Source organism: Balaenoptera ricei, chromosome 5 (assembly GCF_028023285.1).
Source record: "Balaenoptera ricei isolate mBalRic1 chromosome 5, mBalRic1.hap2, whole genome shotgun sequence".
In the NCBI taxonomy this organism is placed as follows: Eukaryota; Metazoa; Chordata; class Mammalia; order Artiodactyla; family Balaenopteridae; genus Balaenoptera; species Balaenoptera ricei.
In genome coordinates this window covers 69,751,368-69,778,735 of record NC_082643.1, presented here as the reverse complement: position 1 = coordinate 69,778,735, position 27,368 = coordinate 69,751,368, and the positions used below count along the sequence as shown (strand labels likewise).

At 42.0% G+C, this 27,368-nt stretch overlaps 1 protein-coding gene across 2 annotated transcripts in view; it reads right to left on the bottom strand.

Moving 5' to 3' along the window:
- Positions 1 to 639: 639 nt before the first annotated feature.
- The window catches only part of USP46 (ubiquitin specific peptidase 46), a 63,323-nt gene continuing 36,594 nt past the window's right edge, over positions 640 to 27,368 (bottom strand). The window contains exons 5-9 of one of the 2 annotated variants that reach the window (XM_059923027.1): positions 18,485 to 18,561; positions 10,758 to 10,841; positions 8,466 to 8,663; positions 5,144 to 5,222; positions 640 to 4,296 (exon numbers count right to left, since the gene is read on the bottom strand). In XM_059923027.1, coding sequence (XP_059779010.1) covers positions 4,195 to 4,296; positions 5,144 to 5,222; positions 8,466 to 8,663; positions 10,758 to 10,841; positions 18,485 to 18,561 — 540 coding nt within the window. In that variant the 3' untranslated portion in view covers positions 640 to 4,194. The remainder of the gene's footprint in view (positions 4,297 to 5,143; positions 5,223 to 8,465; positions 8,664 to 10,757; positions 10,842 to 18,484; positions 18,562 to 27,368) is intronic. The other variant, XM_059923028.1, reaches the window with a different exon arrangement.

The following is a 27,368-nucleotide window of genomic DNA, read 5'->3' as shown; positions in this document are numbered from 1 at the left end:
GGGAAAAAGAGCCTTCCGCATTTTAACGGCAAGCTTGAGTCTCAGCCCTGGGAGGGCCACACTCTGAGACCATAGCACATGGGCCTGCACTGCCCCGCTTCTGGCAGGCCAATGGAGGGAGCGGTGTGCACCCCGCTGGGGTCACTGCAGCTCAGACCCCGCCCAGAAGCCTGGGGCTGCTGGCAGTACACCAGGGCCCGGGCCACACTCCTACTCTTTCCTGAAAACCAAATGCTGATGGGATCAAAGAGCTGGAAGCCACTTCCTTATTTTGGGAATGGATCTTTTATTTCGTAACTGGTAAAGGGCATTTTCTATGCAAAATCGTTGCTAAGCAATTCACTGTGATGCCTAATATACCTACCCTAATTCTTTTTCTCACTGATAGTCTCAATGTGCTCTCTTCCCCAGACACAGGTTTCTGGATTAATTGTGTTGATCTTTCTCAATCAAAAAAGTGGTGAGATATCTCCAGAACACTAACTTTATGAACGTGGACAGTACGTTATTATTACACGTCCATTATTACAATGACCAGAATATTCTTTACAATGCTTCAAAATTGGGTTTGGAATGATTACCTGGACAGGAGGCTTGCCAATGACTCACATTTTATAAAAAGGATTTTAAGTCCATGTGTATAATGCTACCAAGATAGAATTCTCTAGGAAGAGAATTCCTCTTTTATTTATTTATTTTTTGCCAACAATTTTAGAGGCAGGGTGTTCAACTGATTGAAGTTTCACAAGATTGACATTATTGCTTAAAGTGCTTGAGTTGGTTACATTAAAAAAAAAAAAGGTACAGGTTATTTTAAATAAAAACTAAAAAAAATTTTTTTAGCAACAAAGTCAAATAAATGAATGCCACACAAATACAGTTAACTATTTTGGTTATACAGAAATGGAAGCCAAAAATAAATTAATGCAATACCGAAAAACAAATTTAATTAGGCAGAAACATAGGAAATCATTTTCCCTGACCCATGCCACTTACATGAGTTAATCACACTAGTGTTGATAAATGCCTTGACCATATAATAGCAAACGAGGGCAAAACATTTAGTGCACAATATTTTAATACACATGAATATACAAAGTTGATCAAAATGCAATGTTTAAAGATAAAATCCATCTGTAATAAAGCTACACTCCAATATCTAAAATAAGCCCTAAGCTCCAGTTAGAACATAGTTTCATTGTTAGGCATGCCCATGAAAATTTAGGGTATCCATGAAAATAAATGCATAGGGACCATTTCCGTCATTTTTTTCCCCATTTCATCTGAAATCCAAAATATACCAGGCTATAAAACCAATATGACTGGTTTCCTAGTCAAAGCACCACCCTCTTGTGCCGCTCCTTGGCTCTCTTCAAACCAGCCCACTTCGTGTTGCCTCGGAACAGAAAATGCCTCAGAATAACAGGACTGGGTGTCAGCATTCTACCAACATCGACTTTCAAACAAATGAAAGTTTTATCACACTGTAACATAATCTAGATGTTAAACAAGAAGTAACCAATAAAGCAAATATTCCTTCTCTTTTAAAAGTGGAAAACACTGCCACTTATTTTAAAACACCCAGCAGTTAAAAGAAATACAGCAGGCCTGCTCACTCCTGCCAGAAAATGACACACAAAAACCCTGGCCATTTGAGGGAATATTGCTGAGCCTTTGTGCTATTGTTGACCTCAGAGTGGTCTCACACATCCCACACCATCTCTGCTTCACACAACGAATGAGGGATGGAAAATAAAGAAGTGTTTATGTGCTCTAGTCTTCACACAAAGTGAAATGACTGAGGGGGAAATGTAGCTGCCTCGTGTTTTCTTTCGTTCATTAAAGAGGAAGGGGGAAGAAGTTCCCAGAGAGCTCTAAAGTTTAAAAAAACTGATGGAGTGTTGGCGGAGAAGTGTGTTTTGGTCTTTTTTTCAATCTTCTTTTCCTGCAACACACAACCATTTTAGTGTCTTTGTATTATCTTCGATACTTATTTTTTTTTATTCCAAAAATTTATCTGTGAATACTGAATTTTAACTAACCTTTTCTACTAAAAGGCATTATTTCAGTTAAGTCACTGGGAAGAACTTTTTACACATCAAAAAAAAAAAAAGTACTGAATCTATGACTTAGCATTCAGATATTACTTCCATAGGCTTCCAATTGAAACTTTTTTTTCTAATAAGTTAGCTTCAAGAGTCATTTCAAAGATAATTTTAATAGTTTTTCTCATGTATCAGTTCCAAATAAATGAGGGATCAATCAGCGTTTTTTTAAACTTTGCAACCTGCAGTCAAATATATGGTTTATGTATAGTACAAAGAGCTCCCTGTATCAGTCACCTTCAACTGGAAAGTGTCTCTCCTTAAAAAAGAATAAAAACACACCTTCCAGGTACACCATTAATGCATAAGTTTTGTGGAAGAAAAAAAGACAAAATATTTATAAATATGAATTCACCTCTAAACAAGGCAAGGTATATTTTCATCACTTTTATAAAACAATAACGTGAAGATCACCCTGTTTTTGTCTTCTCCAGTGAAAAGTAAAACATTTCACTTCAAGCATGAACAGATGAAGTGTTGGCATGCTTATGTAAGTTGTGAGCGACAAACAGTTCAAGATACTTCGAAGATAAGAAATCCAGTTTTCATCTAGATAAAGTGCTATGCTCTTAATTGTTGCAAAATGGCCAGTAACATTTTCAATTTCAATTTGAGTTCACATTATGCCACAAGTTTGCATGTTCCTTCGCTGATTTATTAGGTAACAAAATAACAGGTTCACAGTATATTATAGTGTATGGAAGTCAACTGTCTTCCCAAAGGAAGCCAAGATCTACAACTCATAACATTTGTAGGAAACCAAAAACCAGCTCAACAGCAACACACTGTATCGACCCTTTTAATAAAAGGTGCCAATACGCAAAAGATTTAATAAATACATATGTAACAAAAAGTAACTACGGTGAGATGAGGTTCTTCCAAAAAACTCCCACTGTCAAGCCTCCTGGGAGACTGAGCCAAAGAAACGCCACCATTTTGTTCATCCCTCCACCCGCCCACTGACACTTCCTTTGACCCACTTGCATCCCCAGCTAACTCCAGTATCTCCTGTAGGGAAGGTTCCATGTTAGCCCTGGGACTGGCCAGGGCCTCAGTACACGGACTGAAATGCTAAAACGTGAACAGCTGTACAATGTGGCTGATGGGAGGGAAGGTGCAGAGCCTTCGTTCTTCCTGGGAAAGGACGGTGTTGGTGCTGCCTAGCTAAGGAGAGCTGGGCGGAAGGGCAGTCCCCGTGGTGTCTCAGCCCTGCCACCACTGACTGCGAAACACCAGTAGGATCGGAAAGATACCTTGGGAAGCTTAGCAGCGCCGGATAAAGGAGATACAACTCAGAGGACAGAAGAAAAGCATCACTAAAAACAAAGAGCATAGAGCTATTTTCCTGAAACTTGGTTTTGGTAGAAAGATAAGAAAAGCAACTTTCCACTGTGCACGAAAGCTTCCTCCTCTTGGCTTTGCCTGCCCTGAGCTCCACACCTCCTCAGCCTCTGGAATTCTCATGGCTGGGTGAGCTCAGCCCGGGGCAGCCGCTAGCAACCGCGAACGGCTTCTGTTCACCCTGTTCCACCCGGAGGATGAATTCAGTTTCGAGGTTACTCACTTTTAAACATTTTCACTGGCAAAACTTAAAGCTATAGTTGCAGCTCTAAAAGGTGAGTATCTACCCCATTCTTCTGTCCTTCTGTCAGAAAAGAGGCAGAGAAGCTAAAAACGGGAAGCGGTGTTTCCAGGGACAAGTTAAAGGAATGCATTGAAAGGAGACCCCGGAAGCCATTTAGGAAGATGAGCAAAGACCCCAAAAAGACTGTCGACGTTCATAGGAAATGTCATTCTAATTCAGCCAGACACAGCCAGTGGCATGGCATGTACCTGATCCTAAAATTAGCAAATGTTATTCATCTAAAACTTACTACAATCTGATTGCAGTTAACTCTACCTCAGACTAACATAAAACCACGAGTAGTGCTGCATGTAGAAAAACGAAGGGGGAGAGTCACACAGCCAGACCCCTGAAATTGGAGCCACGCCGCTGGTGGGCCGCTGGGGAAGAGGGACGTCTGCAGAGAAACCAGGTAAGAGTGCTTTGAACATTTCCCCACTCGAATTAGTCCCACAGTCCTTTAAGTTATTCTCTTGACTGATAGAATAAAATATATCCAGATTCTGAATTTTTTGATATATCTGATGTCAGGCCATAGAATTCTTCAATAGCTTGGGCATCTATTTTCTGCAAGCAAAAGAGAAAATACAATGGTTTAACATGATTCCTGGGAGAAGGAAAGAAACACTAATGGAATGCACAAGAAAATGTAAGAAACACTGTCATAAAATTGGGAACTTTCAATAGCAAATGGATAGCTCCACAGACCTGACAGAGGAACATGATTACATACATTGCATATCGTTGGGGAAGAAAGCCACGCTTTAATCTATTAGCAACCATAGATGGGTGCCCTTTGAAGAAGCCAGGACTTCTGTCTTTCAAATGGTCAACTAGGGGAGCTCTTGGGAATAACCTTAATTCTTCCAGGCCATCAGAGTTTATTCCCTTTAGTGCTACCTTAAGTGGGCCAAAATAGACCACGTCTTTGAGTGTGGAATTCTCTCCAGCTAGTATTCCTTTACAACAAAATGAATATGTGGAATACTTTGGTATCGTATAAAGATTTCCAGATTTAACAGATTGAAAAAATATATATTTTAAAATAATAATCAATACAAGAAAAATTTGGTATAATAAAAGAATTTTAATAGAACTTTGAAGTTTATTATTAGGTCCCAGAGAGGGCTTTAGTCACTGTAGGAAACAGGACTTAACACATGGGCGGCAAAGAGATCCCATGTGTACGGCTAATCAATTAACAAGAACACAGTATTGATGAGTCCGTGATCACACCCCTTCTCCCCTTCCAGAGAGAATGCGGAGCAGCAGAATTTAGTTTTGAGAGAAAGGTAAGCTGCTTTCAAGTCAGATTATGGGAAAACAGGCCTACTTTAGAAAATGTCCACACACACACATCCCAAAACACCGTCTCTGCCCCACTCCTCTCTGATACAATCATCTGCATACCAACCTCTACAATGTCATCATCAAACAAAAGCCAGAAGCCATGACTTTTCACAATAGTAATATAATGCCCACGATTAGGACCACTGGAAAAGAACAGACAAAGAAAGTCACCAAGTTAACATTTATTTCTCCATAAAACTCTATGTAGCTCTCTACATGCAGTGATTTACTAGGAAATAAAACCCTCTATCTTCAGGACAGAGAACTTGGTATATATGTCTATTTCCACATTCCTTTGGCCACAACTCACGGAGGGACACCCAGGGGCCGGAGCTGTGCTGGGCATAAGAGAAAAATGAGAAAAACCTCATCTGAGTCTTCTCAGGACTCGCAATCTACTGGGGAAAACAGACATTCAAGTTCAACAAATATTAACAAGTTCAACAAATAATTATGGTATACCCACTATGTGCCAGACCCATTCTGGCTGCCGGGCAAAAAAGCAGTGAACGAAACAAAGTCCCCCACTTTCTTGAGATGAGGGTTGGAGAGGTAATAAACTAAAATACAAATATATTTCAATTGGTGGTAAGTGCCGTGAAGAATATAGCAGAGCAACGGGATGGTGAGCGATAGAGGGAAGGCGCTACTTGATATAACGTGGTGAAAGAAGGCCTCTCTGATGACAGGAGATTTGAGCAGAAGGAAATTCCCTGAAGGAAAGGGAAGGGGCGTGTGTGTGTGTGTGTGTGTGTGTGTGTGTGTGTCTGTGTGTGTGTGTGTGTCTGTGTGTGTCTGTGTGTGTGTGAGAGAGACAGAGAAAGAGAGAAGCCATGTGACCACGTGATGGAAGTGTCGGGAATGGGAAAGAGCAAGTGCACAGGTCTGGGGGAGGCGTAGGGGTGGGAATAGTTCTTGGCGTGTTCACCCAACAGCAACGCAGCCAGAGCCCAGGGAGCCCGGGGTGAAGGAGGGACGGGAATGGGCTATCGTGGCTAAGATTCTGGACTCTGCTGTGAGTGAGCCAGGAAGACACTGGGGAATTTTGAGGAATGACGTGATCTGGCTCAAGTTTTAGAAAGATGTGACACTAAAATGTATAATAACAAGCACGAAAACAAAAAGATACATTACACAAAGCAGAGAGAACAACCAAACAGCTGCTACTATGTAGTTGGATCTGCACAACTGAGGGAATTTTTAACTCTAAATCTAGAGTTTTGTTTTGTTTTTTCAATGCACCATCAAAACTGGAAAGCTGAATTTGCCTTAGTTTGCTTTCTTTAAATACAACATGCCCCAAAGGGTCTGTTCCCACCTTTGTCAGGCCACTCTCTCCCCTCCCTCCAAGCTCCAGCCCACAGGCCTCCTCTGTTTTCATACACATCACCGTTCCCATCTTGGTTCTGTGCCCGCTGGAGCTTGCCTGAAATGGTCTTCACCCGTGTTTGCCTCCTTGGCTCTTTTTATTCCTTAGGCCTCAGCTCAAATGTCACCTCGGTAGATAAATCTTTGCCGACCACCTTCCCTAAAGAGGTGCCTCCGCTGCTCTCTGTCATTTCCCCGATCGTTCCTCATAGCACTAATCAAAATCATAAAGTGATTTTGCAGTGGTTTGGTTTTGGTGGTAGCAGCCTGGTGCGTTTACTTATCAACTATCTATCTTTCCCACTAGATGCTCAGCTTCATGAGGGTAGGGCCCCTGTGTGTCTTGTTCACTGCTATAACTTCAGATCTTGCTACGGAACCCAGGAAACAAGGGTTTAAAAATGCGTGCAGGAGAAATCAATGAATGAGGCTGTGCACCTGGGGCAACTGTGGGCCAGGGGGTCCTGGCACAAGAAGGAAGGGCTGAGCTCCCTAACCTCAGAGCTTTCCAGAGCCCACGGCCAGAAGCCACCTGCTCCGTGTATGAGAACAATTCCACCGCTAGTGGGGAGGAATTTAAAGAATCCTCCTTAGTAGCATGCGTGACTTGGCACCAGCTCAGCCTTGCTGCCAGGGTTGCTCTGACCTTGTGCCCCAGTTACAGAGACTGACTATTCTAGAACCCAACCTCCTACTTGTCCCCCAGTTCTCATAAGTGGGTCTCTGCCTTGCCCTCACCAGCATTCCCAGGGACTGGAGTCAGCACCCACAGAGATCCACACTGAAAACCCCTGCGCACCCCACACACCTGACTGCTTTTGCTTCTCCACCTCCCGTCCACACTGCCCACCTCGGCCACCAGAGACCCTCCAGGTACTAGGCTCTGCCTGCCCCCAAGACCTCCGCCCAACCCAGTGTTCATGGCTAGTTTCCAGATCACTGAACCCCTATGTTCTTTAAAAGAATTAACTGTTAGAAGTATTCTTCAGGGGAAACAGAAAGATGGCTTATAACTGACCAACAAAGACAACTTTCTGAGAACGTAAGGCAATAACCTGTGACTTAAAGTTACTCTGCGTGGGACAAAACATGAGGTGCTTCAGATGTGAAGTCACAGTTTCTGATACCATCCACTCAGTACAGGGCAAGAAATCAATCCATCCATCCCTCCACAGGGAACCACGCATCCTCTTGGTAATGGTCCGTGCACCACAACCCAATCCAGGAGAATGGAGAGGAAAAGACACCTGCTCTGTGACAGGCCCTAATCTGAAACCTATACGGGTGACGGCATGCCGATCCCAGGGAGGGGACACAAACCCGTCCCAGCCGAGCAAAGGATAGCAAACAGGTGAATTTTCGGCAGACTTTTCCAGGCTTACACCAAATTATGGAACAAAAAATACTTCCTCAAAAGACTTCCAGCAAATACACTTTGCTTCTCTACATCGAGGGGCCTTCTCTCTTACTCCCTCCTTTTTTCTGATTAGGTACTTATTATAGAATATTGGGGAAAGACTAAAAACTGCATAAAGAATATTTGTTAAGAGTACATTTTAATCATTCAAAATGCCAAAAAATTTTTAAATTCCATCTACTGCTTCCAGTCTTCATTCACACATCTTAAACCACTTTTGAGATCATACTATACATGCAACCTGGTTTCTTAATTAAAATCATAGCATAAACATTTCTTTCTTCATGTGATTTCAGACTCCATAAGCGTCATTTATATCCAATGGAGACTTAGTATTTCCCTTATGAGAGAACATTTAGATTATTTTTATTATAACGCAATTGTTTTATTTTTTACTTTTTTAATTTATTTTTTATTATCTTATTTTACGTATGTACGTTTAGGTTCACTTTGAGGTGACAGATAAACCAGAGCTTGGAGGAGACTCCCCAAAGCACCATTACCGCTGAGTCTCACCGCCCGGGAAGGGTGCAGCGGGGTCTACCTGGCCCGGGGACAGCCCTCCCGCTTCCCCCACGCCGCACTCCCCACCTGCCCTCACCTGCCGCAGTGAACCACCACCGCCACCAGGTCGTACATGCGGTCCAGGTTCACCGCGTCGCTGGAGGTGTTGAACAGCCGCAGTTCCAGGGGGAAGACCACCCGGTAAGACAGCTTGGTGTACCTGTGGAGCTGCTCCATGTACTTGAATCGCTTGAGGTGCAGGGCCAAAATCATGGGCAGCTTTTTGACTCTCATCCTAAGAGACCATGACGTAGAAAATCAGTGGTAGCCAACCCCCATGGGAGGAAGAGAATACACCGCCGCCTGCACAAATGGAGAGCAGGAGGGGTCCAACAAACTTCAAACCAGCAAACGGCCAAACCACTCGCAAGAATAAAAGGATGCTCGCTTATGTAGAGCTGGCTTCTACAGGCTCGGCTAGCTGGAGCTTAGCCAGCAGAGAAAAGCGCAACGGGGCGGGGGTTGGTCTCTATTTGGTCAAAGGAGACATCCCGGAACTTTCGCACCAATGAAAATACGTGCAATTGCTCTGCATCACTGCCCTCTGCCTCCCAGGGAGAACAGTATTTGGACAAACCCCCCCCACCCTGAGATAATGGAGACGAGGGGGACAGTCTCTGAGAGAAGGAGGTTGGGGAGAGGACAAGCGGAAAGGTGCAGTCTGGACGCACAGGTTCTGAGGACCGACCAGCAGGGATGCCTCAGATACTGCCCACTGCGGGCCGTCAGATAAGCCGGCATGCTGGGCCCACTCTCCCTCCCTACTCCTGTGCTTCTGGGCGAGTGACTTCCCTTCTCTGGCTCTCACGTTCCTCGCTTGTAAACGCAATGGTTGGCTTCGGGCTACATTTATCCAAACAGGCTCATGCGAGCCCTGGAGATGCTAACGGATGTGGGGTTTCTGGGGCCAAGTCTGCACAATGCTCCCTTCTATTCTGAAGTTCCTCCTCGCACATCAGCATACTGAGGGATTTGAGAAATCCTGCAGAAAAGGATTTTCTTTTGTGTTTGATGCAGCATTTCGCCAACTTACATAAACACGGAAAGCTTTTTGCACTAGATGACCATTAATATTCCTCGGTAGGAAGTCACAAAGACCACAGTTTATGTCGATAACTCTCTTAGAATAGAGGATTTTCTGGTTACCTTCCAGGACCCCCTCTATGAAGGTCCTGAATCAGTGTAAATGCTGTTCAACTTGTGCACATTTTCAATGCATATTATTTGTAAAGGACAAATTTTAAGAGAATATTACTCAGAAATCTATGGAGTAAAAACCCTGTTCATAAAAATAAGCAAAATAACAACATCAGCAGAAACATAAGATTTATAGTGAACCCTATATTTTCCAGGAACACAACATTTTAATGTATAAACCTCCAGGGCTAAACAGAAAACACCTTCATGCCCCATAGGAAGACCTAGATTACATGGGTGGGAGCAGAGGTGAGTTCCTCGACCACTAGCAAGTGTTAACTCCTGCCTGCCACCACGGTGACTAACCTTTCTTAAGTTTTGATGCACCAAGAAAAGATGTGCATGTCTGAGGATGGAGGGCCGGGAGACTGGGCAGAGAAACTATTTCGACCTCAGCTCTAGACCCCTGAGGGTTTTAGGTGGCAGGAATGGGCGTCTGTGAGTTACCCTGAATATACCACAACCATAGGCAGGGTAAACTTAACTCACAGTAAGGCTTCACAGGATAATTAAAATGTCAAGTTTCTTGGCTTCTGGGGACAGAACACAGGGATGAACTGGCTATTTCACATTGTCCAAGAGCTGGAACTGGCAGGTGCTGGTAAAAAGATGGGCAACCCTGGGTCCTGTATCAACTCAGAATATGATAACTTTCTTATCACCTATCCACAAACTGATGTCATTGATTTCCTCATGATTCCTTATTAAATGATTTTTTTCTTTTTTTTTTGCCTCTCTGTCTTCTAAATAAGAAGTTCCAATGTTTAGGCAATACTAACAATATTATCAGGTGACCACTATGTGTTATGTACTATGCTAAATCCGTTTTATAATTTGCCTTTAATCCTAAGAGGAGAGTGCTTATACTTGCTCACCACTTGCTTACCCAGCACGAGTATCTGGCACATTGAATGAATGAATGAACAGATAAACAAACAATCAGACGAAAGGGCGACTTCCCCAGGTAGGCGTTCTTATCCTATTTTACCAGTGAGGAAGGTAATTGAATTCTCCAAAGCTACTTGGCTACGAGCCCATGGAACTGGGATTCAAAAATCAGATCTGTCAGGCTCCACAGTCTGGTTCCTTCTGACGACACAAAGCCACCCCCTGAGCTAAACCCTTCACGTACCTTTTCTGGGCTTCCTGTTTGCTGCAACACGTTTCACAATAATACTTCTGTTCACTACACAGTGTTTCTGTGTTGCTGAAGTCTCTGCAGAGAAAAATATTTTCAACTTAAAAGAAGTCCAAAATGCACTCAGTTTACCATGTTTTAACCCCCCTATTACCTGTAGGGTAATTTTTAAGTGAATGTGGGGAAAGAAGTAATGAGAAAAGATCCTTCTTAGAAGCAGGTGCTATGATGCATTAGAGCATGTCCACTGGGCTGGGTTATGATTTCACCACAAGAGATTTTCAAGTACAGCTTTATTTAATGGGACACAGATAGATCTAAATTAGGATTTCCATCCAACTGATTCAGGAAAAAAACTCAGGGTTTAACAGAGAGTACCTGTAAATTGGAAATAAAATTACAATGGAAAAATACTAACTCTAGTAAAAGCCAACCATTTCAGTGAAAGTCGAGTCCAAAAATGTCCATCACACAAAATGCAAGGTGTCATTATTATGTGGTTAATGAAAAACGGTCTGTCTCAAGTGCTCTATATTTTCAAAGAGCACAAAAGTAAAGATAATAAAATTTAAACCATATTCAATGGCCCTTATATTGAACTAAGAAAGTCCCAAATAATCAGGAGATGTCTACCAACCCCCTGCTCCCCACCTCCCCACACGCTGGAAGGTTAACTTCAGCCTGCCTCCTGAGAACAAATGCCACTGGGATGTTATATCTGTATTCACCTTATCACGAGGTTTTACTGTACTACCTATAGTTTTCATTTTTTAAATGTCATGGCTTTTCATTCTTCTCTGGTCACTGAGATTCTACTTAACATTCCTGTGGTACTGCTTCAAAGGCTGAATAGAACATTCAGAATATCATAATACCCCAGAATCTTGATAAAGTCCATGACATTTCCTTATTCATAGGGAGTGCCCTAGCGCCAGAATGATCAGATTTATTAAATAGAAAATGTTATTTACATGGTGTTAATGACTCAACCACTTAAACAGAGCTTATCAAGAGAAAACATAGGTTGTTCGTTCATTAACTTCCCCAGTGGCTACTGACAGTACCCTGGGCTAGGTGCTGGGGAATCCGCAGAGAATACCTGCCCTCACACAGCTCACAGTCTACCAGAGACACGTGCAGGAAGCCACTTACAACACTTAGTGTTCACTGCAGGCTAGACATAAATCATTTCACACGATTGACTCCCCTGCCTAAAATCCTCCAACAGTTTCTTGGTGCAATCAGGAATAAAATCCAAATTTCTTACCGTGGCCAACAGACCGTCTGTCCTCAGAGCCCCGACTGCTCTTCTGACCCACCTCCCGCCCCACCCCATCTCCTTCACTCTGCTCCAGCCCCGCCGGCTGGCCTTCTGTGTGGCTCCAGAGTGCCACGCTCTCCCTGCCTCGGGGCATTTGCTGCTGCTATTTCCCCTGCACTGACAGCTTCTTTCCAGATGCTTCCATGGCTGGCCCTGCTCACTGCTCAGAGCTCAGCCTAAATGTCACCTCTTTGGAGAGGACTTCCCCAGCCACTCTCTCCAAACCCATCCAGCCCCTACTCTATTGCTGTCTTGTTTTCTTCTGAGCACTCATCACTATCTGAAGCATCCTCCCATTCGTTGGGTCACCCGCCTCCCCTCTGTGTGGGCAGTGACCCTGTCTGTCTCAGTCACTGCTAGAACCCCAGCACTGAGAACAGGCCCAACTCATAACGGCGCTCAATAATGTGTGTTGGCTGAACAAAGGAACAAAGAGAGAATCGTGTGTATAAAGTCCAGGGGAAAGCACAGAGGACAGAGAAATGAACTGGGATTATTCAGGACGTTTCCCCAAGGGGTGATATCTGAGTCAGGTTCGCAAAAAGGGAAAGTGAGCCAGGGGAATGAGAGTCCAGGGTCCCAGACAGAGTGAAGGCTGCGGCCCAAAGGCATGAATGCAAGGTATAGAGCACGCTTCTTAGAAGCTGTGTGGACCGTGTGGCTCTCTAACTGGTCTCTGCAGGGGCGACAGCATCAGACAGTGCTTTTTGGATCACTTCTGGCAGCGCTCTGGGGGAAGGACTGGAGGGGATCGAAAAACAAGGAAACAATCTAGAATGCAATTAACACTCAACCCTCAGATTTCAAGTGCTTGGTGCCTAATACAGACTCAAACTTAGCTGAATGCATACTAGCCAGCTCTTCATGGAGTAACTGATGTGAAATCTCTTCTTGGCCCACACACGGTTTATTGGGGTGGAACGGAACAACCAAGGAGAAGCGGGGGATGAGCCTGGGTGACGGTGGAGATTCACATTTTTGGAATGTCTACCACAGACAAATCTCTTTATCCAACTAAAGAATCAGAATAACTAAGGCAAGCACAACAACAAATAAGGAATTAAACACTTTCTACTCTCTCTTATTCCGCCCCCCCGCCAAAAAAACAGAAGTTTTTGTAGACGCACTATGTAGAAATATAGCAGAAGTTGGTACCTAATGTAAAGACCTGATTCACAAATAACCACCATCCTGCCCAGCCCTAGCTGGCTGGAAGCTCAGTGACACAGGAGAGACAGCGTGATGCTTTTGGAGCATCTGTGAGTTGAGAATTGGAAAATGCGCCTAAGTTAGGAAAACAGAGTGGCCCCGGCAAGAAACTGAGGCAGAGCAGATCTGTCAGGTGATGCTATACAGTTGTGGGAACAAAAGCAGGCAACAAAGGTGGAGGAAACTTTTCAATGAGAAAATCAAAGAGGAGAGAGTAGAGAGGTCTTTTTGACACTTGGGATAAATTACAACAAAGCACAGAGGAGAGGTTACTGGGAAAGCACAAAACTCTTTGTATTTCTTTAAAAGAGTCAAAGTGTGGGGCTTCCCTGGTGGTGCAGTGGTTGAGAATCTGCCTGCCAATGCAGGGGACACAGGTGCGAGCCCTGGTCCAGGAAGATCCCACATGCCGCGGAGCAACTAAGCCCGTGAGCCACAATTGCTGAGCCTGCGTGTCTGGAGCCTGTGCCCGCAACAAGAGAGGCCGCGATAGTGAGAGGCCCGCGCACCGCGATGAAGAGTGGGCCCCGCTTGCTGCAATTAGAGAAAGCCCTCGCACAGAAACAAAGACCCAACACAGCCAAAAATAAATAAATTAATTAAAAAAAAAAAAAAAAAGTAAATGGGATCAAGAGTATTTAGATTTAAAAAAAAAAAGAGTCAAAGTGGTAATGAAACACTTTTTAAAAATACACTTTGGGAACAAATCTACTATGAAACACATACCTTCATATGGAAACTATGAAACCTAATGGAAATGTATACAAGAAAACTTGAAAAAAATGGAGAAAGACTATGTTCCTGGGTAAGATGGCTATAGGTTGTAGAGACAGCTACCATGTCCATGTTTAATGTCTATGTTTGATACATTTCTAATTAAAATCTTAACTTTTCACTCAACATAAACAGCTAAAAAATTGAATTTAAAAGAATTCTCAAGCTAGGCTTCCCAATAATTTTCATGTCATGACCCACATAAAATAATGGTGCTACACAGAAATGAGCTGGGGTACACCGACACGGCTGCTTCTCTGGCGGCTCCAGGCTCTGCCCAGCCTCCCAGAAGCTGAGGGGATCTACACGCACCTGTAACCCATCTTCTGGGGCACACCAGCTGGGAAGCTTTGTTCTAGAATCTGCAGCAGTGGTTCCCCCAGCTGCTCATCAGAATCACCTGGCGAGCTTTAAAAACAATCTCAATCCCCCCTCCCCCTCCCCCAAGCCTAATTACAACAGAATCTCTCCAGGTAGAACCCAGGCACTATTGTTCTTAAAGCTCCCTAGGTGGTTCCAGTACATTGCCTGGGCTGAGAGCCATTATCCCCAATGCTTAGCAAATATTAACATGCACTGGAGTCACCGGGAAATCCTGTCAAGACGCAGGCTCTGAGTCATGCACTCACTCTTGGAGGAGACCTGAGATGCTGCCGTACTAACGAGATCCCAGGTGATGTCAACGGCACTAGGCCACAGACTCCTGTTTGAGTAGCACAGATCTAGAGCAGGGGTTCTCAAACTTTGGTGGTATCAAAACCACCCAGAAAAATTAATTAAAAATAGATGCCCAGGCTCACAAAAGTCGAATATGGCCTGGGCCTCAATTTTTACTAACTTCCCCAGGTGATTCTGATATGCACCAAAGTTTGAGAACTGACTAGAGTATTAAAGAAGGTCAAAAAAAGAAATCCAAAAGAAAGACATGTCAGATATTAGCAAACACCATATATATAAATAATAACCAAAACCAAGACATAAGCGAGGGAAACAGAGAAACTAATAGACAAGCACATGGCGATGGATGTGTGATGGGGATGCGTGTGAACTTAGCACACAGAGGAAGTTTCCAAAGTGAATAGAAAAGACATTTCTTTAAAAAGAGAGTAATTTTAAAAATAGAGCTTTGGGAGAACTAAAAGGCTGACCTCCCTGGCCCTGGGAGAATGGGAATTTTTAATGACAGGAGGACACAGGAAGAGGAGAGTGGTTTCAGAACATGGAGCACTTTGAGGAGAAAGGTACATTTCTGTGCAGGAACCACAGGGAGGGACTAAGGCCCTGAAGCGAAAGACAAAAAGTACCAAAAAGGACATGGGGGGGGTATAATTAAGATAAACTTCGCGTATTTTAAGGTTTCGCCTGAGGCCATCTCTGAACTTTTTAAAAGAAAAAAAAACTTTCTCAGTATCCTCCTATGATACAGATGGCTCACTCTGCCTAAGACACAGTGCTAAGATGTGAAATATTAGAGTCATAGCTCAGCTACAATATGGCTTTAGTGCCTTCTCTAGACCTGTAGCCTGAATTAACCACCATTTATACCATCATTTCTCTGGGACAAAAGTTCACTGAAAACACACTGTAATTGATCATCTAAAGCCCTTCAGGAAGGAGGTGGCAGAGATCTTACATTTAAATCCTACAATGTTAGCTTGATTTTTAACTTTTTCCAAAATCAAAACAAATGATAAAATATCACATCGGAAGAGCTATGCAGGCATGATGTTAAAGAAGAAAACTCATAATTCTAGTTTGAAAAACAAACCCTCAAGAATGCAAAGCAAATTAAACCATGAAAGGGGCCAAAAAAGATCATAATCATTCTTTCTCTTTGGTCTCAAATAGAGAAAGCTAATGGATCAGCTGGCATCATTTATTCCCTGGAACTTTCTCCTGCACTTTGTTCTTTTAGGAAAGGCTGGAAAGTTGCCACCCCCATCACAGAACTCTCAGCGGTGAATGGCAACACCTGGCAGGCCTCTCTTTATGCTGGGGAGGTGAGACCTTAGGCATATATGAGGGCAGGTCTAGGTAAGTCAGTCAAGGTCTATTTTAAGGATGATGTAAGATGGGGTGGGGCAGGCACTTCAGGAATATCAGCCTGGACAGTCAGATGAGAATCTGATGTTGTTTAAAAGGTATTCTGAGGCTATTCTGTACCCACCCACCCTGCTTTAACGCCTCCATATGCCTCTAGCCTGCCTTCATCAGGTATGCATTGCCAATATATACGTTTCTCCAAGGAAAAAAAAAAGCGGGGGGGGGGGGGGGGGGAAACATAATTCTGGGTTACATTTGTTTCTAACAAGGTTTCCCAAAGTTTGGAATTATAACTAACTAAAGTTAGCCCTTTACCTGGTTGGTCTCAAAGCTATAGTCACTGCCATCTGCCCTTTTGAACAGCCCAGAAATTTCTTAGAGGGGAGGGGAATAGCCTCCCAAACTAACTCCCCTTCTCAAAGAAGCAGAAATGGGCAAGTAATACCTTTCCTCCCACCCCCTCACCTACGACCAGCGCTGGCACAACCTTAACTTTTTCGACTCCCTGTGAACACAAAACCCTGAGGAAATCAAAACTGGCTGTTTTTCACAGGAATATTAGGAGCCCATGCCATAAACTGAACCATTCAGAAGAAAAAAAGGCCATCCAGGCCCACAAAATGCTTTGCAAAGAGGTAACAAATGTATCCTAGACACCTGGACCCAAGGCATTTGGAGGCAAGGGATGAAACGTCAGACCAACAGGAGGTGTTGCAGTAACTCTAGGGGGTGAGGGTAGGCTCAGAATCCTGGGAATTGGAGAGTAATCAGCCCCCAGCTCACACAATACATGACGCTCAGATGGACCAAGATGCTCTTCCAGGTTGGAGTTGGTGCCTTTGCCCTGAAAAACGACTTTCCAACAGCCAAATGGCCACAGCAAGTCTCTTTAATCTAGTTTAAAGAGTTCTAAGTAACCTGAACTCCTGACAGAACAATTCTGTTACACAATTCCCACTGATAAAGATCAACAGTGGCTTGAAAGACAAATACCATGTGGTATCACTTATATGTGGAATCTAAAATGTGACACAAATGACATAGAGAACAGACCTGTGGTTGCCAAGAGGGAGGGGAGGTGGGGAGGGATGGACTGGGGGTTTGGGATGAGCAGATGCAAACTATTGTATAGAGACTGGATAAACCACAAGGTCTTACTGTATAGCACAGGGAACTATATTCAATATCCTGTGATAAACCATAATGGAAAAGAATGTATATATATGTATAACTGAATCACCTTGCTGTACAGCAGAAATTAACACAACACTGTAAATCAACTATACTTGAATAAAATAAATTTTTAAAAATAAACAAAAAAATAAAAATCAGTAGTGTCTTGTAGTGACACTATAAAACGTCTCTGAGCTGAGGTATCATAAGCAATGGGAAGGCCCACCTGACCACCTGGTCTACACTGGCACCCCCAATACCAGGCACTCTCTAGACGTGTTTAATGTCCTTCAAAGCACTGATCCCTGTCCGTGGATTCCCACTAGACTGTAAGCGCCATGAGATGCATACCTGCCGCTCACCCCCGACCTCCAGTGTCCAGAACAGAGCTGGGCGAATTATAAGCGCTCATGAAAGGAGGAGAAGACAGTGAGGACAGGAGAAGGGAACTGTGTCTCTATGTCAACTTTGAGCACATTTTCAACACACAAGTCAACGCACAATAGCTACAGTAATCCTGGGCATGTGTTGCTCTTATACTCTGGGCTCCTTGCCTTTCCTCAACCCTTATTAAGAGGAAGTTTTTTTCCATAAATGAGCTCCATACAATGCTGAAAGATGGAGGAAAAGGTAATGCCCTCATTGGTTCTCAGCTCAAAAGTGCATAAATATTTTTTTGGCCACGCTGCACAGCTTGCGGGATTCTTAGTTCCCTGACGAGGCACTGAACCCCGGCCGCAGCAGTGAAAACTCCGAATCCTAACCACTGGATCGCCAGGGAATTCCCATAATGTTTTAAATAATAGAATAGATTAGCTTAGAAAAAGAAAGTAATGGTAGGCATCTGTAGCATTTTTTAACTTAATTGTGTGACTCTGTGACTGTGTGTGTCTCTGTGTGTGAGAGGGAGAGAGGCTGATGAGAGCCCAAAGCACACATCTGTATTGATGATTAAAACCTTATTTTTAAACTTAATGACTAATGACTTCCACTTGATCCTCTCTCTCCTCAGCAGGACTCTTCTCCAGAACACATACACTTATTTTTAATCTCTCTTAGGAAAGAAGAAATAGAAAATAATAGGATTATATTGGTTTAACAGAAAGGAAGATTATGTCCTGAAGAAACACAAGATTCTTCCCCCCATGTACTTACTAGCCTGATCAAAAGCTCAGACCACTGTCAGAATTCATGAGGTTACCTTAGACAGTGGGTAATAGATGTATTCTGCTCCACATCAACAGAAAGGTCAAGAAAATCTTCATCTTTGCTACTAACCTGGAGCAAAAAAAAGAAAAAAAAGTTATTAGGCACAAAATACATAATAGACAAGTAGATAAAACTTTGAACACCTACAGGTAACCAAAAACCATAACTGCAGTAAAAGTCAGGTATGGCTTTGTATACTCTCTAGCTACCAGTTACCTTGAAAACAATCCAAAACAAGAGAAAATCCTAAATTCTCCATTTAACCTTATCTGTGTCCAGCTTTGATTCAGGTTTTTCATAATTAAAACTCAACCAGATTTCTCTTCCTGTCCACTCATTTCCCCCACTGTTTCAAAGAAGGAAATATCAAACAGGTATCCATATAGCTCGGCCTGGCAGAATGATAACAATGGAAATGGAAAAAGGACAAGAGCCTTAAAAAACCTACTGCTCAGATGACCGCCCTCCATTCAGCTGTCTGCAATTCTTGCCAGTGCCCTGAAATCACTCCCTTCCTCCTGTGCCTCGTCATTCAAACTGTGTGGGGGGCCCGGGGGCCGAATGTGCTATGGGCTGGAGGGTCTCTCTCTCCCTCTCTCTCTCTCACACACACACACACACACACACAGAGCTGTCCTCTGGCCCAGGAAGTGTTGTCCTTTGTAGAACACGCCCATGCTGTCTGTGGCACCACCCAGACCTAGAGCTGGCCGGGAGCCTGGGCTCACGCGGGCCCAGCAGACTGGACTGCTTTCAGCCACACCCATCACCAGCCCTGGCTGTTTCTTGGCCTGCACAGCTGACACCACACCAATTCTGGGTCTGTACTTATCAAAGCTCACCGACTGGTGCTTGCCTTCCAGCAGCTCACCAGCTAGCCTGGCATTTCACTGTCTTGGAGTGGGAGGGACAAACTAGCCCAGCAGAAACTTTGAGGTGCCCAGTCAATTGGCAGCAAAACAAAAATAATACTCCTGTAAGTGAGACAACTATCCTATGACCCAATACTCCAATAGTCAGAGATGTGGACACAGTCCTTTATACTTTTATTAGCACACCCAAGAATGGGTATTGGCAGACTGCCCAACTCCATATCCTGTCTCTGCCACTTATAAAGTGGATGACACTAGGCAAGGTACTTAGCCTCTCTGTACCTCAGTTTCCTCATCTGTAAAGTGGGAGCAGTAAGAGTATCTATTTCATAAGGTTGTTGTAAGGATGAAATAAGATAACACATGTAAAGTGCTTTAAGAAGTAAGCACTCAACAAATCAAGGATGGAAAAAACATTTAAAATGGCCTAAAATGGTCAAAAAGTTGGGAATGGTTTACTACATGTGAGTATCATATTAAATGAAACATGAGACTGCTCTCCTGCACTTCCACCGTCACCATGAGAAGGGCAACCCAGGCTAGCCCACTGCTTCCCAGAAAAAGATGAGAGACCCACAGAGGAGAGCTGTTCTCACTAAGGTGCCCCAGCCAAGCCCAGACAGGAGCACCATCCCCACCGGCCTCAGACACATACGTGAGACAGCTGAAATGCAGACGTACGGGCTCAGCCAAGGCCAGTTGGATCAGGCGACCCCCCGCCAACCCATGGTTGCATGAACTATAGTAAAAAAATCAGAGTGGATTTAAGTCTCAGAGTTTTAGGGAAGTTTGTAACAAAGCAACAAATAACCAATACAACTACTTAACATGACAGGCAATCCTCCTTTTACTGAACTTGGCAGATAGTGTGTTTCTTACGATTTGAAGTTTTGCGGCAACCCTGTGTCGAGCAAGTCTACTGGCAAGAGCATTTGCTCACTTCGTGTTTCTGTGTCACATTTCAGTAATTTTCACAATATTTAAAACCTTCTTCATTATTATTGTGCTTTATGGTGATCTGTAATCAGTGATCTTTGATGTTACTACTATGACTCACTGAAGGTTTGAATGATGGTTATCATTTTTTAGCCTTAAGTATTTTTCAATTAAGGTATGCACATTTTTTAGACATAATACTATTGCACACTTAATAAACTACAATATAGTGTAAAAATAACTTTTATATGTATTGGGAAACCAAAAAATTTGTGTGACTCGCTTCATTGTGATAGTCACTTTATTGCAGTGATCTGGAACCAAACCCACAATATCTCCAAGGTACGTCTGTATGTATATTTTATTTTTATTCATTTATTGTCTATTTCCCCCTTACTAAAGTGAAAGTTCAAAAGGCTGGCTTCTGTAATGACTAAGATCCTGCCCTTCCAACACTCCTCCAGAAAAGTATAAACTCAAATAACTATAAACTAACAGCAACTACCTGAAGGCAATGGAGGCAGATGGGGAGTCCACACGTGGAGGAAAAGAGCTGCAAATAATGAGTTCATGGTCTCACAGCCTTTAGCAGGATCCCTGGGGGAAAATGCAGTCTTTCTGGTCTAGGAGCCAGAAAAACCAATCTGGGAAACCATGTCCACTGAGAAGAAGGGAAGGAATCTGAGAAGGTATCCCCAACTCTGTCTACCCACATCTCTGGCTGACCCCTGAGCCACACACATGCACAGAGTACACTCACAGCAACTTGGCTGGTGACAAAAGGGATGACCCAAGAGTCAAACTGCTGCCTAGGAAACAGTTTGTAGTATGAGTCCAACCAAGATAACTACCTGCTAAAACTAAAGAAACTCAAAACTAATTGAAGAAAAACAGCAGAACCCAGAGTCTCTCAAACTGAACATTCTCAATGTCCTAGATAGGATCCAAACTTACAACATGTGAAGAACCAGGAAAATGGAAGATATTCTTAAAATAAAAGGAGGCAACTGAGACCAATCCTGGGATGACCCAGATGTTGGAAGTAACAAACAATGATTTTAAAGAAGTTTTTATAAATATCTTCAATAAAGTGAAATATATTCACAGTGAACCAAAAAATAAGACATCTCAGCAGAGAAATAGAAACAAACAAAAAAAGAATCAAATGGAAATTCCTGAACTAAAAAATTAATACACTGGATGGACTTCACAGAGAACTGGAGATGACAGAGGAGACGCCAGTGGACTTGAAGACAGAACAATGGAAATTATCCAAGGAGAAGAATAAAGGGGAAAAAAGAAAGATTGAAATAAAAATTAACAGATACTCAATAAACCTGTTAGATATCATACACATAATTGGAGTCCCAGACGGGGAGGAGAGAGAATAGGGCAGAAAAACGATTTGAAAAATAATGGCTGAATATTCCCAAAATTTGGTGAAAGACATACATTTATAAATTGAAGATACTCAACAAACACCAAGCAGGATAAATACAAAGAAGGCCAGCCAAGGTCAAACTGTTGAAAGCCAAAGGTAAAAAAGCAAATCTTAAAAACATCTAGAGAAAAATGACACATTACGGCGAGCTTCCTGGTGTCCTAGTGTTTGGAATTCCAGGCTTTCACTGCTGTGGCCTGGGTTCAATCCCTGGTCAGGGAACTGAGATCCCACGAGCTGCATGGCATGGCTAAAAAATAAATAAATAAACATTTTTTTAAAAAAATGACACATTACAAGAGAATGATTCTGTTGGAAGCTGGCCTCTCATCAAAAATTACAGAGGCCAGAGCTTCCCTGGTGGCGCAGTGGTTGAGAGTCCGCCTGCCAGTGCGGGGGACACGGGTTCGAGCCCTGGTCTGGGAAGATCCCACATGCTGCGGAGCAACTAAGCCCGTGTGCCACAACTACTGAGCCTGCGCGTCTGGAGCCTGTGCTCCGCAACGGGAGAGGCCGCGACAGTGAGAGGCCCGCGCACCGTGATGAAGAGTGGCCCCCACTCGCCACAACTGGAGAGAGCCCCCACACAGAAACGAAGACCCAACACAGCCAAAAATAAAAAAAAAAAAAAAAAAAAAAAAATTACAGAGGCCAGAAGACACTGAACGTCTTTGGTATGCTAAAAGAAAAAGCTATCAAAACAGAATTCCTGTATCCCATAAATATATCCTTCAAGAATGAAGATAAAAGTGAACAGAATTCATTATTAACAGACGTGCACTACAAGAAAGGTTAAAGGAAATTCTTTAAACCAAAGGGAAAAGCTACCAGATGGAAATCCAGATCCTCAAGAAAAAGTGAAGAGCATCAAAAATGGGAATTATGACATTGTCCTGTGGGGGTTATAATATACATAAATGTAATACATGTAGCAACTATAGCATAAAGGACAAGGTAGGTCAGGGGTGGAAGGAATATGCACCTACACAGTTATCAGTTAACTATGTTTTATGCAAAATGGAACATTATTAATCGTAAGGGGACTGTGAAGAGTGAAGAATATACTGTACTCTCCAGAGCAACCACTAAAAAACAATGTACAAAGATATACTAAGAGGAAAATTAAAATGGAATTGTTAAATGTAATATACACACACACAAATAACCCAAAAAAAGGGAAAAACATTTAAAAAGCAGAGAAGGAGGAATAGAGAAACAAAAAGCTCTGGGGGAATAAATAGAAAACAAATAACAAAATGGGAGCCTCAAATCCAACCATATCAATAATTATATTAAACACTAATGTAATAAACTTCTCAAGTAAAAGTCAGAAATTGAGCTGAATTTTTGTTAAAAAGCAAGACCAGCTACATACTGTCCACAAGAGCTATACTTTAAATATAAAGAAACAGATAAGCTGAAAAAAAATGGATGGAAAAAAATATACGATGTAAAGAGTTAATATACATATATAGTGGGCTATTTAATATAAGAAAATAGATTTTAGACAAAATTATGAGAAATAAAAAAGGTATTTCCTAATACTTGGGTCAATTTACTAGAAAAACATAATCAAAAATATGGAAGTACCTCATAACAGAGCCTCAAAAATATATGAAGCTGGAGCAGTATTCACCAACAAAATGGAATGAACCACATGCTACAACACAAATGAATCTCAAAAATGTTATGTAAGTGAAAGAAATCAGACACAAAAGACCACATCTTGTTTGATTCCATCTATATGAAATGTCCAAAAAAGGCAAATATCTAAAGACAGAAAGTAGCTTAGCGGTGGCCTAAGGCTTGCAACAGAGATTAACTGCCCAATACAAAGGATCTTATTGGTGTGATGGAAATGTTTTGAAACTGGATTATGGGCACAAAAACAGAAATACAAATCAATGGAGCAGCCTAGAAAGGCCAGAGATAAACCCACGCATATATGGTCACCTTATCTTTGATAAAGGAGGCAAGAATATACAATGGAGAAAAGACAGCCTCTTCAATAAGTGGTGCTGGGAAAACTGGACAGCTACATGTAAAAGAATGAAATTAGAACACTTCCTAACACCATACACAAAAATAAACTCAATGGATTAAAGACCTAAATGTAAGGCCAGACACTATAAAACGCTTAGAGGAAAACATAAGAAGAACACTCTTTGACATAAATCACAGCAAGATCCTTTTTGATCCACCTCCTAGAGAAATGGAAATAAAAACAAAAATAAACAAATGGGACCTAATGAAACTTAAAAGCTTTTGCACAGAAAAGGAAACCATAAACAAGACGAAAAGACAACCCTCAGAATGGGAGAAAATATTTGCAAACGAAGCAACTGACGAAGGATTAATCTCCAAAATATACAAGCAGCTCATGCAGCTCAATATCAAAAAAAACAAACAACCCAATTGAAAAATGGGCAGAAGACCTAAATAGACATTTCTCCAAAGAAGATATACAGATTGCCAACAAACAAATGAAAGGATGCTCAACGTCACTAATCATTAGAGAAATGCAAATCAAAACTACAATGAGGTATCACCTCACACCAGTCAGAATGGCCATCATCAAAAATCTACAAACAGTAAGTGCTGGAGAGGGTGTGGAGAAAAAGGAACCCTCTTGCACTGTTGGTGGGAATGTAAATTGATACAACCACTATGGAGAACAGTATGGAGGTTCCTTAAAAAACTAAAAATAGAACTAGCATATGACCCAGCAATCCCACTACTGGGCATATGCCCTGAGAAAAGCATAATTCAAAAAGAGTCATGTCCCAAAATGTTCATTGCAGCTCTATTTACAATAGCCAGGACATGGAAGCAACCGAAGTGTCCATCGACAGATGAATGGATAAAGAAGATGTGGCACATATATACAGTGGAATATTACTCAGCCATAAAAAGAAATGAAATTGAGTTATTTGTAGTGACGTGGATGGATCTAGAGTCTGTCATATAGAGTGAAGGAAGTCAGAAAGAGAAACAAATACCGTATGCTAACACATATACATGGAATCTAAAAAAAAAATTGGTTCTGATGAACCTAAGGGCAGGACAGGAATAAAGACACAGACATAGAGAATGTACTTGAGGACACAGGGAGAGGGAAGGGTAAGCTGGGACGAAGTGAGAGAGTAGCATTAACATATATACACTACCAAATGTAAAATAGATAGCTAGTGGGAAGCAGCTGCATAGCACAGGGAGATCAGCTTGGTTCTTTGTGACCACCTAGAGAGGTGGGACAGGGAAGGTGGGAGGGAGGTGCAAGAGGGAGGGGATATGGGGATTTATGTATACATATAGCTGATTCATTGTTATACAGCAGAAACTAACACAACATTGTAAAGCAATTATACTCCAATAAAGATGTTAAAAAAAAAAAAAAAAGCAATAAATGGCTGTAAGAATCCCTCCCCAAAAAAACACCTGGATTTTGGTCATAGTTACACAAGTCAGCAAATCACCTAAAAAAAAAAAAAAAAAAATCACTGAATGGATGAATTTCATGGTATTTAAATTGCACCTCAACAAAGTTGTTTTTAAAAAGTAAAAAAATTCATGAAGCAAAAACTGACAGAATTAGAGGGAGAAATAAGACAAATCCCACAACTATAGTTAGATATTTTAATGCTACTTTCTCAGCAAATAATATAAAACTATGGGGGAAAAAATCAAGAAAAACATAGAAAATCTGAATAACTCTACCAACCATCATGACTTACTGATAACTATAGAATACTATACCCAACAACTACAAAATATAAATTATTTTCAACTCGGTGGTTCTTAACAAGGGAAACTTTGCCTTTCAGGGGATATTTGGCAATGTCTAGAGACATTTTTGTTGTCATATCTTGGGGGATGTTACTGGAATCTAGTAGGTAGAAGCCAGAGATGTTGCTAAACATGCACAGCACAGCACCCCACAAAAAAGAATGATCTGATCTGAAAGGTTAATAGTTCTAAGGTTGAGAGACCCTGTTTTCAAGTACATTTACCAAAACAGACCGTGTGTTAGGATACAGAACATGTCACGATAAATTGTAAAAGACTGAAATCATACAGAATATATTCCCTAACCAAAACAGAATGAAATTGGAAAACATTAAGACACCTAGGAAAAGACCAATTATTTGAAAATTAAACAACATACTTCTAAGTAATACATGGGTCAAAGAAAAAAAGTCACAAGAGAAATTAGAAAATAATTTGAACTAATGACAAAGAAAACATATCAAAATTTGAGAGATGCAGCTAAAACAGTGCTAAAAGGAAAATGTATAGCTTTAAATGTGTATATTAGTAAATAAAAGAGCAGGGACTAGCTTTTCTGTTTGTTTTAACTGCTATATCTCTAGTACATAAAATAATTTCCAGTATTTAATAGGTACCCAATAAATATTTACTAAATAAATGACTATATAACTGAACAAAAGACTGAACAAATGAAAAGATATCTAAACGCCAATAATGGCATCTGGATGGCAGAATTATGAATGATTTTCTTTTTATACATTCCTGTGCCTGGTTTTTAAAAAATAATTCACAGGTATTATATTTTTTAATTAGTAAAACTTTTTTTAAACCTAAATGGCCCTTCTCTGAGAGATAATAAAATGATTATAGCCAACTGAAGTCATACATAATTTAGATAGTTCTACTAAAGGTCTTGTACTTGAAGGGGGATGAAAACAAAGAAACACTGTCTCCCTTTAGATGCAAATCTTTTCCTCTACTTGTTTCAGGGAGAGGGAAGAAAGGTGCAAATCTAATTAAAGAACTGGATAAAGTTACTGTAACTTTCTCAATTCCCAGTGCAAACTGCTTCCAGAATTAAGAGTGAGAAGCACTGCTCAGGTGGATCGCCCCACCCGGGACATCAAAACATGGCACTAAACCCTTCCATTTGGACTTTTCTCTCTCCCCCTGTCTCAGACTGACATAGTCAAAAGCAAGGAGTGATCAAGCAATTTTTTTTTTTTTTTTCCCTTTTCTCTCTTCCCAGAAAGCTGCCAGAAAGTAAAACCATTTTCTTCCCACACACAAGGATCTCATTCTGGTCTAAGTGAAAACACAGCTTGTCTCCAAGGAAACATATGTATCACTAAGACTCTGATACTCTCAGCAGGTACAGGGTACATCTTATTCTCCTTTCTTCTCCCCCGATTTTGGGCATGGAGTTCCCCCAAAACTAGTTTTAAAAGGGTGCAAGAGGCCCTACTTGCTCTTGTTTTTAATTCATTACAAATCAATTAATAGAACAAATTAATATACAAGGCTTTGCTAAGTTCCTGAGTAATTAAAAAAAAAAAAAAAAATCATGAGCTTTGCTAAGCTCCTGAGTAATTAAAATCCTATTCAAATGTGCTTCTAAATCCCCAGCCACCCAGCCTTTGCTGGGCTTAGCAGAAAAGGTGACCAGGTGGCAGCTCCGCACTGTTCAGCCAGGGACTGAAAATGTGGTGGCTCAGAGTCGGTGCCAAATTGTTGGGCTCAGGAAGAGTGGCAAGCACAGCCCACCTGAGTCCAGGGAACTCAGAACCACCCCTCAGCGAGTGACTCCACCTGACCACAGCGTCCATCCCCACTCCTCTTCTGTGAAGGGCTCAGAAGCT